Source organism: Pantherophis guttatus, chromosome 1, assembly GCF_059756535.1.
Source record: "Pantherophis guttatus breed Tessera chromosome 1, ASM5975653v1, whole genome shotgun sequence".
Taxonomy (NCBI): domain Eukaryota; kingdom Metazoa; phylum Chordata; class Lepidosauria; order Squamata; family Colubridae; genus Pantherophis; species Pantherophis guttatus.
Genome location: NC_142063.1, coordinates 16,666,273 through 16,680,297, shown reverse-complemented (window position 1 = coordinate 16,680,297; position 14,025 = coordinate 16,666,273). Strand labels below are relative to the sequence as shown.

The 14,025-nt window shown below is 44.3% G+C and overlaps 2 protein-coding genes across 4 annotated transcripts in view; both read left to right on the top strand.

Moving 5' to 3' along the window:
• SUGP1 (SURP and G-patch domain containing 1) overlaps window positions 1-4,461 on the top strand; it is a 31,340-nt gene extending 26,879 nt beyond the window's left edge. For all 3 annotated transcript variants that reach the window (XM_087893874.1, XM_087893873.1, XM_087893879.1), the window contains exon 14: window positions 3,261-4,461. In XM_087893874.1, coding sequence (XP_087750000.1) covers window positions 3,261-3,287 — 27 coding nt within the window. In that variant the 3' untranslated portion in view covers window positions 3,288-4,461. The remainder of the gene's footprint in view (window positions 1-3,260) is intronic.
• An 8,712-nt stretch (window positions 4,462-13,173) lies between these two features.
• The window catches only part of TM6SF2 (transmembrane 6 superfamily member 2), a 29,716-nt gene continuing 28,864 nt past the window's right edge, over window positions 13,174-14,025 (top strand). The window contains exon 1 of the mRNA XM_034442554.3: window positions 13,174-13,530. Within this exon, the coding sequence (XP_034298445.1) occupies window positions 13,439-13,530 (92 nt within the window). The 5' untranslated portion in view covers window positions 13,174-13,438. The remainder of the gene's footprint in view (window positions 13,531-14,025) is intronic.

Below are 14,025 nucleotides of genomic sequence, written 5' to 3'. Positions count from 1 at the left end.
CGGATTGACTATATTCTATTGACTATATTGATACACACTGATTGACTATATATTCTATTTTATTCTATATTCTATTCAAAACATTTTGCAGCACTTTATGGTAAGGATTATTTTACCAAACGTCAAAATAAGGTTAATCACTTAAAATGCTGTATCCATTTACTCTGCAAAAAGAATTCATGTAAGAATATTTAGGAAGGAGATCCTGCTAGTGGGATCTACCGTATTTTTCAGAGTATAAGCCGCTCCGGACTATAAGACGCGCCTACCTTTTTTGGTGAGGAAAGCAAGAAAAAGAAATCTGCCTCTGCCTCCCTGCAATTTTGCCTCGTTGCAGCAAGCAGCAAATAGCCTGCTTTTTTCGTTTTCAGCATAGCTTGATTAGCACAAGAAAAAATCGGCTCCCAGGCAGCAAAGGGCTGTTTCATCTTGATGCTTGCCGCAAGGAAGTAAATTGCTGGGGGGCAGAGGCCAAAGGGTGGGGGCAGTGGGTAGGTGAGGCTACATTCGGTGTATAAGACGCACCTAAATTTTCACCTCCTTTTAGGGGGGGGAAAGGTGCGTCTTATACTCCGAAAAATACAGTATATTGATCTGTTGTGGGGGAAGATGGCTTCCCCTTATGATGCCAACCAGCTAGCCCAACTTTTCTTTTTCCAGAAACTCCATTCTGTTCTCGCACAAGGTGTTGCTAGCCTATTTAAATCTCATTCGAGAAAATCCTTCAAACGTAAATCTTCAAAAATACATGGAGCAGTTTTCTCTCTCTATAGCTCAGCTTTTATTTAATCTTGCATACATAACGCTGCATTGAGTCCATGTTAACTGTGGGAACAGTAAAAATAGCAGCAGTTGAGAAAAGTATTATAGAACATGCAAACAACAGTTATAAATGTAACACCAAAAACAGCAGGTTGTGGAACAGCTGCTGTTCTTCATTCTTGGAATGAAGCTTGAGTCCAGGTAATCCTCAATTTACAACCATTTGTTTAATGACCAGTGTTACAATGGCACTGAAAAAAGAGGCTTATGGCCATTCTTCACCCTTAAAATGGTTGCAGCATCCCCACAGTCACAAAGCCATGGGGATGCTGCATAGGACAAGAAACATAGAGGCAGTCCTTAATTTACAACTATTTGTTTAGTGACTGAAGTTACAACAGAACTGGGAAAAGTGACTTATGACCAGTCCTTGCACTTACAACTACTGCAACATCCCCACAGTCACATGATCAAAATTCGGACACTTGGCGACTGGCTCCTATTTATGACGGGTGCAATGTCCCAGGATCATGTGATCACATTTGTGACCTGACAGAGTTAATGGGGAAGCCAGATTCACTTTAACAACCGTGTGAGTAACTTAACAAAGGAAGTGATTCATTCCACAGCTACAGCAAGAAGTCGTAGAATCGTAGCAAAACTCACCTAACCGTAGGACGAGGAGAAAGCTGACATTCTCAACTTACGACCACAACTGGGAATTTCCATTGCTAAGCAAGACAGGCGTTAAGTGAGAAAATTGTGCCCAATTTTATAACTTTTTTTTTTTTTTTTTTTGCTATAATTACTAAACAAATCACTAAGTGAATTACATGCTCATTAAGCAAGTCCATCTTTCCCCATTGACTGCCTGTCGGAAGCCAGCTGGGGCAGTCACAAATGGTGATCACGTGACCTTGGAATGCATAAATACATGCCAGTTGCCAAGTGCCTGAATTTTGATCGTGTGACTGGGGATGTTGCAGTGGTTGTAAGTGCAAGGACTGGTCATAAGTCACTTTTCCCAGTTCTGTTGTAACTTCAGTCACTAAACAAATAGTTGTAAGTCAAGGACTAACTAGCCTGACTAGGTGGCTCAATGGCTAACACACTGAACTTGTTGATCAGAAAGGTCGGCAGTTTGGTGGTTCAAATCCCTAGTACAGATCTCCTGCGTGAGCAGGGGGTTGGACTAGATACCTCCAAGGTCCCTTCCAACTCTGTTACTGTTACTGATTACCTGTTCTGCCCCAGCTACGGACCCCAAAGAATGCAGCACACACAAACTCTATACAAACCTTATTTTACTCAAATAACTTAGTCTTTATCAATCAAAGGCTGTTAATAAACTGTCTTAACAGCCTACCAGAATTCTGAGATAAGGTAATCACAGTCTTACTAGAGTTGGCAGAAAGCCCAGAAGCAATTTGCAGAGAATCCAGACACGAAGGAGAGTGAACAAAGTTGTTCCCTGCAAATTGCTTCAGTCGTCATCCTTCCTTAAATAGGCTAAGGGAGTGGCCAATTAGCCCCAAGCCTTACTCTCGAGGAGACCTCCTCCTGAGGAGCCACTCCTGCCTTTTGGCAGCTCTGCGCACCCGTGCATTGAGAAGAGGCTCCTCCTCTTCTTCCTCTTCACTTAAAGGAGCTTCTGGAGGTTCTGAAGGCCCTGGCTGAATCCCTGCCTCTGGCACCACATCTTCTCCAGCCTCCTCATTGTCTGACTTGAGTGCCAGCTGCACAGGCTGCTGGCGCAGCACCACACCAACCTCCTCATTGTCGGAATCAGCTACAATCATCACAGGCCACTGACTACCTCTATGTTTCTTGTTCTATTAGTGCCCTCACTTTCCCAGAGGTCCACATTTGAGATGAAATTCCATACAGTCTGTGCTCAATCTACCATAAAGGAGTAGGATAGAGAGATTGGGATAGTCCTTGGTCTTTGGGAGACCTTTTCAGGAGAAATGGTAATGGGAGGGATACCAGCAGAGTTTAAGACAGCCGGGACTCCTTCCTGGATTGCTTTCAAGTTAGGTTGGCCACCAACTGCTGATTTGCAGCATCACTGACTCCGCAAACGACTGCACTTGTGAAGGTACCATGCAGTTTTGCAATTGACAAGGCCGGTTTACTTGTGGGAAGTGGGGGGCCCAGGTTCCCTTGGCTGTAGAACGTCGGCCTATTCTGGTTTTGCATCTCCCTTGAATTCAAAGAACAGCCAGATTCACATGTTTCACCAGGATGTAGCTTCTTTCATCACACGTTTCTTGGATACACCAGAATGGATGCAACATTCCAAGCCTTAAGGATTAAACGTGATCACTTCATCCAACCAGTTAAAAAACCCAGGAACAAAAAAAAAACCCATGTGATGTCAAACAATGTGATGATCACTTCAAAAAGGACGGTGTTGGGTTAAAGCCTCAGATTCTGCTGACCTTCTGTTACCATGATTTGAATTTTATCTTTTTTTTTTTCTCTCTCTCTCTCTCCAGAACAACCCTCGGCGTCCTTATTATTGATGCAGCAGTATGTTTCTTCTCACCTCCCACCTACTCCCTGGTCCTCCAGTGATGGATTGTTTACTGTGACAAGTTTATTTTAAAAAAAAAAATGTCCCTCTCTTTCATTTAGAAGGACTCTGTTTCAGGTTTAGCCTCCCATCTGTTTACCCGCCCACAGATGTTGGACCTTTTTGATGTGGTTGCAGAGCTCACCCCCTCTTGTTGTTTTTTGTTTTTTTTTTAAGTGTGACCCCATTAAAGAAAGAGAAGGAGCAAGTCGGAACTGAGACAGTCAGAAAAATGTTCCCGAGTCATACATAGCCCAACCATTTGTGAGAAAGCGGGGAATTGGCCTAAAAACATTTGTTAAATAATGTGTGATCTTCATTTTACTCGGTTTCATGGGTGTTTTTTTTTTGAAGCCCTGCTTCTTTCCTCATGAACATAGAAATTCTGGGTTGCTGTCCCTTGTTGATGGCGGGGCCTGCAGGGAAGGATCGCAGGATGGGGTGTAGCAGGCGAGCAGCAGCACAGGTGGAAATAAGGAAGGTAGAGAGGCGTTCATAGCTGCCAAACATAGTAGAGAGGCTTTCCAGCTTCCGTTCGAAAGAGCAGGATTTGGATTGCAGTAATTTAGGAAAGGGAACTGTTTTTAAATTGGAAGGGGGCACAAATTATCCCAGAGTATTACCTCTCTGTGGGGGTGTCACTTTTATCCCAGTTCTGAGGTAATCTTGTGAAAGCATGCAAAGCCATTGCGTATCGGCCAACCTTCTCTTTTTAGAGGACAATCGGCTCCCCTTTTTCTCACTCTTTAGTCATTTCAAAGAGCGCGGAAGCTTGAATTGCTTCTTAGACCCAAGCCAGAGGCCAAAACCAAACATATCTTTAGCCAGATTCTCATTAGTAGATTTTAATAATCTTTCAGGTTTGTCCCAAAGGAGAAAGGTTAGAGAAGTGGGGGGGGGGGGGGGGGAGAACCAAAAAGTCTTTTTCTTGGTACAAATACATGCCCTGTCCACCAAGGCAAACCTCTTCTCTTCCATGATCTTCCAACATTAAAACAACTGTGGTTCCTTTCAGGTAGGCTCTGAAACGATGCTTATTTTCATTTTTATTAAATCTTAATGATGTAGAGTTGATACGTTGGGCTTTCGCCAAACATGTTAATAAAGCTAGAGAAATAATGTGAGGAAGGTTGGGTTTTTTTTCTCTTTTGAATGTCCTGACGATGAGCTTGGTTTTTTTTTCCAAAATTCCCAAGAATGATTGATGGGTGTACATGGTTCTCGATAGAGAAGACATGGGGAAGCAGCATCTCTCTATGTATCATCGTCTTCATTTAATGACCCCCTAATCCCTTGCGGGGTGGAGTCTGGGCAACTGAATGGAGCTAGCAGAATGTTTTAATGGCCAGATGCCCTTCCTGTCGCCAGTGCAGAGTTTTGTTCATGTTCTGACCTAGGCCTTAAAAAGCAGGAAGTCTTGGTCCCGGCAAAACCTCTTTTATTTACACGACTGAATTCCTTTCATTCACAGTCAGCAAGGCTTGTCCAAACAGTTTTTCAAAGGAATAGTTATCAACACACCTTACCTCACTTGGCAAGCTGCCATGTAACTTGTTTCCAAACGAGGCAAAAGGCAAAACTTGGCACAGAGTCTCTCAGAGTCACGGAACGAATGAATTGTTTCCTGCAAAAGCCCCCTCCCCATTCACTTCTCTTTTGTTTCCTATGGAAGGGGCCAATCATCTCCAAGGTGTGGCTTTACTCCCAAGTCGACCCTGCTTTCTGAGTTCTTGTCTTTGGCAGCTCTGCACATGCCCACACTGGGAACGGGCTCCAGCTGTTCCTCTGCCTCACTGCTGTCTAGCTACCTCCCTCTTTGCCTCCAACGCAGAGCACTTGTCCGAGGTTTCCCCAGCCCCGGCCCATGTTCCTCCCCAACCTCCTCACTGTCCAACTCTGCTGCCAGCTCTGCTGGCGGGCCACAACAGTTCAGCAGATACATTCTCAGTGTGCCCAGAGAGGGAAATATCTACCTCTACCTAGGATCGAACTCACAGCCTCCTGATTGGGAGGTGAGAGCTCCACCTCTAGGCCACCGCACCACTCTCAGCATCTCTCTCTGCATGTTTGGGAAAAAATGGACTTTCTTACCTGCCAAGGTTGGGAGTGGATGCACACAAGAAACCCTCCATGCCAGGATCTTAGAGATAGGACCACTCCTTCCAAGTATCCCTCAGTGCAAGCACAGCTAGTCCTCGACTTATGATCAGAATTTTAATTGCTAAGCAAGACAGTTGTTAAGTGAGTCATGCCCAATTTCACGACCTTTTTTTTGTCAAGGTTGCCAAGTGTAGAACTACGATTGTTAAGTGAATCTCACAGCCGCTAAGCAAATCTGGCTTCCCCTCTTGACTTAGCTTGTCAGAAGCCAGCTGGGAAAGCCGCAAATGGTGATCATGTGATCCCAGGATGCTGCAGCTATCATAAATGCCTGTGGGTTACCAAGCAACTAAATTTTGACCATGTGACTGGGGATGCTGCCATGTGAGGTATGGTCATAACGGTGGGTTTCAAAATTTTTTACTACCAGTTCATGGCTTGGTGGGTGTGGCTTGGTGGGTGTGGCAGGGGAAGGATACTGTAAAATCTCCATTCCCACCCCAATCCAGGGGAAGGTTATTGCAAAATCCCCATTTCCTCCCAATCAGCTGGGACTTTGGGAGGCAGAGAAGAGATGGTGGCGGGGCCAGTCAGAATTTTTACTACCGGTTCTCCAAACTACTCAAAATTTCCGCTACCGGTTCTCCAGAACTGGTCAGAACCAGCTGAAACCCACCTCTGGGTCATAAGACACTTTTTCAGAGGCGTTGTAAATTTTAACAGTCATTAAGCGAATGGTTATAAGTCGAGGACAGCCTGTACAGCCTCATAGCTTTTGTCACTTGGAAAATAGACGGGTGGGACTATAAAACGATGTAAAACGGATGTGGAGACTCTAGAAAGAGTGCAGAGAAGAGCAGCAAAGATGATTAGGGGACTGGAGGCTAAAACATGAACCTTTGCTGGAACTGGGTATGCCTAGTCTGATGAAAAGAAGAACTGGGGTGAATTAAATAGTTTAATGAAAAGAAGGACTAAGGGATGATACGATAGCAGTGTTCCAATATCTAAGGGCCTGCCACAAAGAAGCTTGTCCTGCCTTCACGTGTTTTTATCCAAACACCTGAAAGCAGGTCAAGAATGGATGGAAGCTAATCAAGGAGAGAAGCAACCTAGAACTAAAGAGAAATTTCCTGACAGTTAGAACAATTAATCAGTGGAACAACTTGCCTCCAGAAGCTGTGAATGCTCCAACACTGGAAGTTATTAAGAAGATGTTGGATAGCCATTTGTCTGAAGTGGTGTAAGGTCTCCTGCCTGAACAGGGAGTTGGACTAGAAGACCTCCAAGGTCCCTTCCAACTCTTTGTCATTCTATAATTTCTTCTCCTTGGTTGCCGGGAGGAAACAGCTGGTCGGTAGAAGTGGTATTTGACCACTAAGAAAGGCCATAAGGACCTAAGCATTGTCCTGCTGGTCTCATCTCATCTTTTAATAATAACACATGGGACGTTACAAGTATCTTCAGCTGTTGATGTATGGATAGTCCTCGACTTACAGCCATTTGTTTAGTGACCGTTGGAAGCTACAACAGCACTGGAAAAAAAAGACAACCATTTTTTCACACTTAAACCATCGCAGCATCCCCCCCCCCCATGGTTACGTGAACAAAATTCAGGCGCTTGGCAACTGATTCATATTTATGACGGTCGCAGTGTCCCGGGGACATGTAATCCCCTTTTGCCACCTTCTGACAAGCAAAAGTGAAGGGGGAAGCCAGATTCACTTAACAACAATGTGACTTAAGCTAACAACTGCAGTGATTCACCTAACAAGGTTGTAAAATGGAGCAAAATTCACTTAAACATCTCACTTCACCACAGAAATGTTGGGCTCAATTGTGGTTGTAAGTCAGCTACCTGTATTTATTAAATGAATCTATACGGCTGCCCAACTCGGGGTGACTTCAGCTGGCTTACAACTTTTACATTTCATGATGTAAGAACCCGTAAACCCCTCACTCCCCCCCTCCACTTACTCCCTCAAGAAAATAATTAAATCTCTCTCTCTCTAAAAAAAAAAAAAATCAGTTGTTTTGTCATTGATTACTTGATGTTCCTTGATCCTGTTATCAAAATGAGCCTATAAAGATACAAGCATCCTTTTGCGTTCAAATTATATTTTCCTTCCTTCCTTGTGACTGCCATCCTTTATAGACATTATCCAAAATCCTCCAGGGCAGCTGAAAAAAAATTCTTCTCTTGATAAATGTCCCTGTTGCTAACAAGAAGAAAATTTTCTGTACCCTTGCAAGTTGAAGAATTTTTTTTAAAAAAAAAGATTACAGTATGCAGTACATTCATAATAATTCTTTAGATGTGGGGAAATCAGCTTTTTATAAGCACATAAGAATCCCACTGGATTTAATTTTCATCTCATTTTTAGCTGCAGTTTTCATGTTTTCTGGGGCAGGGAAAAGCAAAACCATTGTATTTATGCTTTATATTCATTGGTGTAGAAAAAACTAAGCTGGACCAATGGCTGATCTGAAAGCAGCTCTATTTGGGTAGTCCTTGACTTACAACATTTACTTGGTGACGGTTTGAAGTTACAACAGCACTGAAAAAAATGACTTATGACCATTTTTTTCACACAACCCTTGCAACATCCCCATGGTCACATGATCAAAATTCAGATGTTTGGGAATTGACTCATATTTATGACGGTTTCAGTGTCCTGGGGTCATATGAACACCTTTTTCTAACTACCTGACAAACAAAGTCAATCAGAGAAACCAGATTTGGTTAATAACTGTTACTAAGTTAACAACTGCAGTGGTTCACTTAACAACTGTGACAAAGTTAGTAAACTGGAGAAAAACTCACTTAACAACAGCCTCACTTAGCAACATTTATTTATTTATTTATTTATTGGTTCGATTTATATGCCGCCCTTTTCCGGAGACTCAGGGTGGCTTACAATGCATTAAGCAATAGCCTTCATACTTTTGTATATACCTGCTTAGTAGGGCTTTCGGGGGGCCCCTAAGCGGTGTTCTTTTTTTTATACAAAGTCAGCTTATTGCCCCCACAAACCGGGTCCTCATTTTACCTACCTCGAAAGGATGGAAAGCTGAGTCAACCTTGAGCCTGGTGAGATTTGAACTTGCAGTAATTGCAGGCAACTGGTGTTACTTAACAGTGCTTTAGTCTGCTGCGCCACCAAGGCTCTTGGTGGGGCTCTTTTTGGGCTCAATTGTGGTCCTAAATCGAGGACTACCTGCATTAAGTATTGTTTGCACTTGGACTGCAGTCTGTCTTTTAATGGAGGGGGAATAAAATCCACTGAACAATGGCAAAATGATGATTTCATGGATCATTTTAATTAATCACATTTTGGTGATTTAAAGAAGGCCTGTTCTGGGTCCCTGTTGCTCACCAGGATCATTGGCCAAGTGACAGATTGCCTTGGTGTGATGATCACAATTTGTGGAAGGCCCTTCAGGTATTTTGAAAATACTGACCAAAGCAGCAATTGTTCTATCATATATTTAAACCTCCAGTGAAGTAAATGGCACCTTTGATGTACCTGAATATTTATTTATTAGAGTTATATTCTAACTTTGGGGAAGTTCACTATTTTTCCCCAAAACAACATTCCTGCAGAGTAGGCTGGGCTGAGAGAGGTGGGACTGGCTGAAAGACAACCAATGAGCTTCCTAGGAGATCCCCACTCCTAGCACAGCACCAACTACCCCGATTGGTTCTTATGCTGGGAGGGCGGGATTAGCCCAAATTCAGCCAATAAACTGCTATGGCTGAGGAAGGCCTAAAATCTGGGTCGCCCCACTCATAATTCAACACCTCCACTACTTTACCATCCTGTATCAGCGAAAACCTTTGACAGATTTCTATTATGTATATCTGTTTTTAATGAATTTTGGGAGGGAATTTGGCACTACTCTGCTCAGAATCCATCAAGTTTGGGGCAGGCTATAAATACAGTAAAATCAGTCAATAAAACAAATGAAGCTATGACTATATAACTTGCTCAGGTGCCTCCCCCTTTCCTGGATTGGGGACAAACCAGCTGCAACTCAATCCTAGCAAGATAGTTGGGGGTTTGGGGCACCTGGAGTCCAACGCCTGGAGTTGTTATGATGCTGACTGGGGAATTCTGGGAGTTGACGTCCACATGCCTTCAACGTACCAGATTTAAAAAACACTGCATTAAGTTCTTTAAAGACAAAAAGAGCACCATGAATGAAAAACGAAACATAGCTTTCTGAACTCAAGAACGGCCCAGATAAAATAAATACAAGTAATCCTCGATTTACAACCATTTATTTAGTGACCGACTGAAATTACAACAGCACTGAAAATAACTGGTTCTCGCATTTACAACCGTCATAGCATTCCCGTGGTCACGTGATCAAAATCCAAGCACTTGGCAATCAGTATGTATTTATATGGTTCCAGGGTCCCGCAATCACCATTTGCAACCTTCCCAGCTGGTTTATGACAAGACAAGTCAGTGGGGGAAGTCAGGTTTCTTTTAACGACTGCCTGATTCACTTAACAGCACTACGCTTAACAACTGTGGCAAAAAAAAGGGTCACAAAATCGGATGCACCTTGCTTAGCGAGAAATTCTGGTCCCAGTTGCGGTCGCAAGTCGAGGACTACTTGGAAACACAAATCAAAAGCAGTTTATATTATTTTAATTCCATGCACTGGATTTGTAAATCTGCCCAATTCAAAAGGACTCTGCTCATTATCATACAGCATAAAAAGAATTAACAAAACAGTTGATGAGGAAAATCAACATTACCAATTTGGGAATAGAGAACAGATGCAAGGCCCTACAATGTATTTTAAAAGAGTGGCACTTAAATTGTCGCAGCCAATTATCCCTTTTCCTCGAATAATACTATTACGCCCATTTAAAAAAAACAAAAAGACTAGTTTTACACAAACGTTTCAGCCACAGCAATCCCAAAATGGATCCTCGACTCACAAATAAGCAATTACAAATTGCTCCATTACTCCCCCAGGATGTGCCCAAATTTCTCCCTCAGGAAAAATTCCCCCCAGTTTTAAGAATCACTGTTCTAAATTCAGAGTCAGGAAAGCATCATAGGATAAACTAAAAGCTAGCCAGCTTATAACCATGCAGGTTCTCCTTTTTAAAAAACTGATTTGCAACCCATCCTGGCATATATATATATATTGCAATGACTTTTAACAGCAATCTGCCAACACAACAAAGCTGAAACAGGGGAAGCTCGCACTGGAAATGATGGATTAATAGGAAAAGCTCTGCCAGCGATATTTCTGCCTTGATAGGCAGCTCTCTCCCTTTTCAGTCAAGTATTTTTAACACTGGCCTGATTTACAGCTGCAATCCTATCAAGGATCCCTCCCAGTAAGCTGCACAGCAGAGCAAAATATATACCTGGTGACCCTGAAAAAGATGACAGGCTGTTCCTAAATATGCTCTTCGATCAGAGGTGCTGTAGCAAATCCAGCAGTGATCAGGGGGGGTTGGACTGCATGACCTCTAGGGCAGTGATGGCTAACTTGTTTGCCATCGCGTGCCAAAAGCAGGGGGAGTGCAGGGGGGTTGTGTGCGTGCATGCCCATAATTCAATGTGCCCCCCCCCGTGCATGTGTGTGCAACCCCCCCGCGCTTTCCCCGCTATTGGCACAAGATGGCATGGTGGGGCCGGAAGGACTGTTTTTTTGCCCTCCCCAGGCTCCAGAGCCTTTCTAGGAGCCTGGGGAGGGCAAAAACAGCCTTCCCCATCCACCCAGAGGCCAGAAACAGCCCATTTCCCGACATCCGGTGGGCCCGGACAGCCGGAAAATCAGGTGACCGGCACACGCATGCACGCTGGAACTGAGCTAGGGCAACGGCTCGCGTGTCCGAAGATATGGCTCAGCGTGCCACCTGTGGCACGTGTGCCATAGGTTCGCCATCAGGGCTCTAGGGTGTCTTGACACTAAAGCTTTATGCCTCTTTTTGGGTCCTAGCCGCGGGGACTTGCAACCTTGATTTGCTGAACATCTGAATTCAAAACGTCTCAATGACAGACAGTTTGGACAACATGAAACGGTACAGGCACATTTCCCAAAGGTGATTTTTTTCCCCCCCCCGAAGAGGCAACTGGACTTTCTTGTTTTTCTTTGAAGACTCACCCAAGAAGCTTCTTCAGCTCTGACTGGATGATGGGGAATGGAAGGATTTATACTCCTTGCAGACAGCTGGTCCTTTGCAATTTTTTTTAGCCAGTTCTTAAAAGAATGCAAAAAAAAAAAAAAAAAAGAACAAAGGACCAGTTGTCTGCAAGGAAAAAGAGCCTTGGTGGTGCAGCGGACTAAAGTGCTGTTAAGTAGCACTTAGCTGCCAGCTGCCTGCAATTACTGTGAGTTCAAATCTCACCAGGCTCAAGGTTGACTCAGCCTTCCATCCTTCCGAGGTAGGTAAAATGAGGACCCGGATTGTGGGGGCAATAAGCTGACTTTGTATAAAAAAGAATACCGCTTTGGGGGGGGGGGCGAAAGCCCTACTAAGCAGGTATATACAAAAGTATGAAGGCTATTGCTTAACGCATTGTAAGCTTCCCTGAGTCTCCGGAGAAAAGGCGGCATATAAAACAAACAAACAAACAAACAAACAAACAAACAAACAAACAAACAAACAAATAAATAAATAAATATCCTTCCATTCCCCATTATCCAGTCAGAGCTGGAGAAGCTTCTTGGATGAGAAGCGAAACATCTTCAAAGAAAACCAAGAAAGTCCAGTTGCCTCTTGAAAAAAAGCACCTTTGGGACAACCATGACCTGAATGATTGAGAATCTCCATAGATGCTGTTAGAAGAAATCTCCTTCTGGGTTCAGCTCCAAGTGGGGAAAAAGACACTGGAAACATGGAGACTGCTTGGAAAGATCCTTTAATGGTGGACAGGATCACATGGCTTGAGTTCCTGGGCAGAAAAGGGACCAGCCGCAGTGAGTCCCTGGGTTTTATGCCCTCTCTGGCTTTGAACTTTCTGGGGCCCAGAGGGGTTTTAGCTAGCCTTGCTGGCTGATGTAATCTTCCCAGGTGCCATGTGGTGAGTTTCTGTTGTTAGATGGGTCCTATTGTGTGAGTTTCTGTTGTTAGATGGGTCCTATTGTGTGAGTTTCTGTTGCTAGATGGGTCCTATTGTGTTGCAGTTGATGGTCCCTTGACAAAGATTGAGTTTCTGCCTCTGGCCCATTGACAAAGGGTGGGGGCAGGAAGATGGGAGCTGCTTCATCTCCAAAACATGCTTCTCCATTTCTCATCCAGGGAAACATAATATTCTGTCTTTTTAATATTTCCCAAAATATTTCATTCCTCTAGGAAAGGGGTGGGTGCTAACTTCCTACAACGCAAAGGCACGTTTGTTTTGGACTTTGCAGCTAATTGCGCAAATCTTAGGGTGGTGGTGGGGGAAGCCCGCTTGCCAGCTAGAGGCTGAACCACACTTGGCAAAGCCCGTTTCTGACGGTTACTGACCCTATTGGCAAGATTACCATTTGCAGCGGTTGGTTTATTCAGCGTCTCCTGCGCCCCCGGGGGACCTGAGTCAACCCGGGATTTGGAGGACGCGCGAAAAATTCACGTTTTTTTAAAAAAAGAGTTCCCTGCGCTGTTTTCTCTCCGGTCCGGTTTGCAGGGAGGCCAAATCCACGATCCTCAAAGGGGTGCTGGCCGGGGGAAGGGATGGGGGGAAGAGAACCAAACAAAGGTGCGTCTTGCCCTTTTAAGAGGTGCGCCGCTCTTTTACCCGGGATGGCTTGAGCAAGAAAGCTGCCAACAGTCACGACCTTTGGATAGAGGAGGGGAAAAAAAGTCCTCATTTTTTGTTTCTTTTCTTTTTGGGCGAGAGGATCGCATGAGCGGCGAGGAGGTTTGTGTTACGCCCGTTGTACCCGCCGCTTGGCCGATCGACCCTTTCCTGCTGGAGCGATCGTCCCTGGTCGCCCGTTCCCACGACCCTCTTCTTCCAGGTCCGCTCTCCGCGCCTTCTTGCCATGCGGCTGCATCCACTTTTGGCCGCCGTCGGCCTTTTCCTTTCCGCCTTCCCGTTATTCTACCTCTCGAACACCGTCGCGGCCTTGCACAGGTACGTGTCGTGTGAACGAAGCACAAAAGACACGGGTTTGCCCCGGGGTTGTTGTTTTTTTCCTCCCCTGATCCTCTTATTTATTTATTTATCCAAGAAGCTTCTCCACCTCTGACTGGATAATGGGGAATGGAAGGATATTTATTTATTTATTTAATAAATTGATTGATTGATTGATTGATTGATTGATTGATTCGATTTATATGCAGCCCTTCTCCAGAGACTCAGGGCCGCTTACAATGCGTTAAGCAATAGCCTTCATACTTTTGTATATACCTGCTTAGTAGGGCTTTCAGCCCCCCCAAGCGGTGTTATTTTTTGTACAAAATCAGCTTATTGCCCCCACAATCCGGGTCCTCATTTTACCTACCTCGAATGGATGGAAGGCTGAGTCAACCTTGAGCCTGGTGAGATTTGAACTTGCAGTAATAGCAGGCAGCTGGTGCTATTTAACAGCACTTTAGTTTGCTGCGCCACCAAGGCTCTTAAACTTCT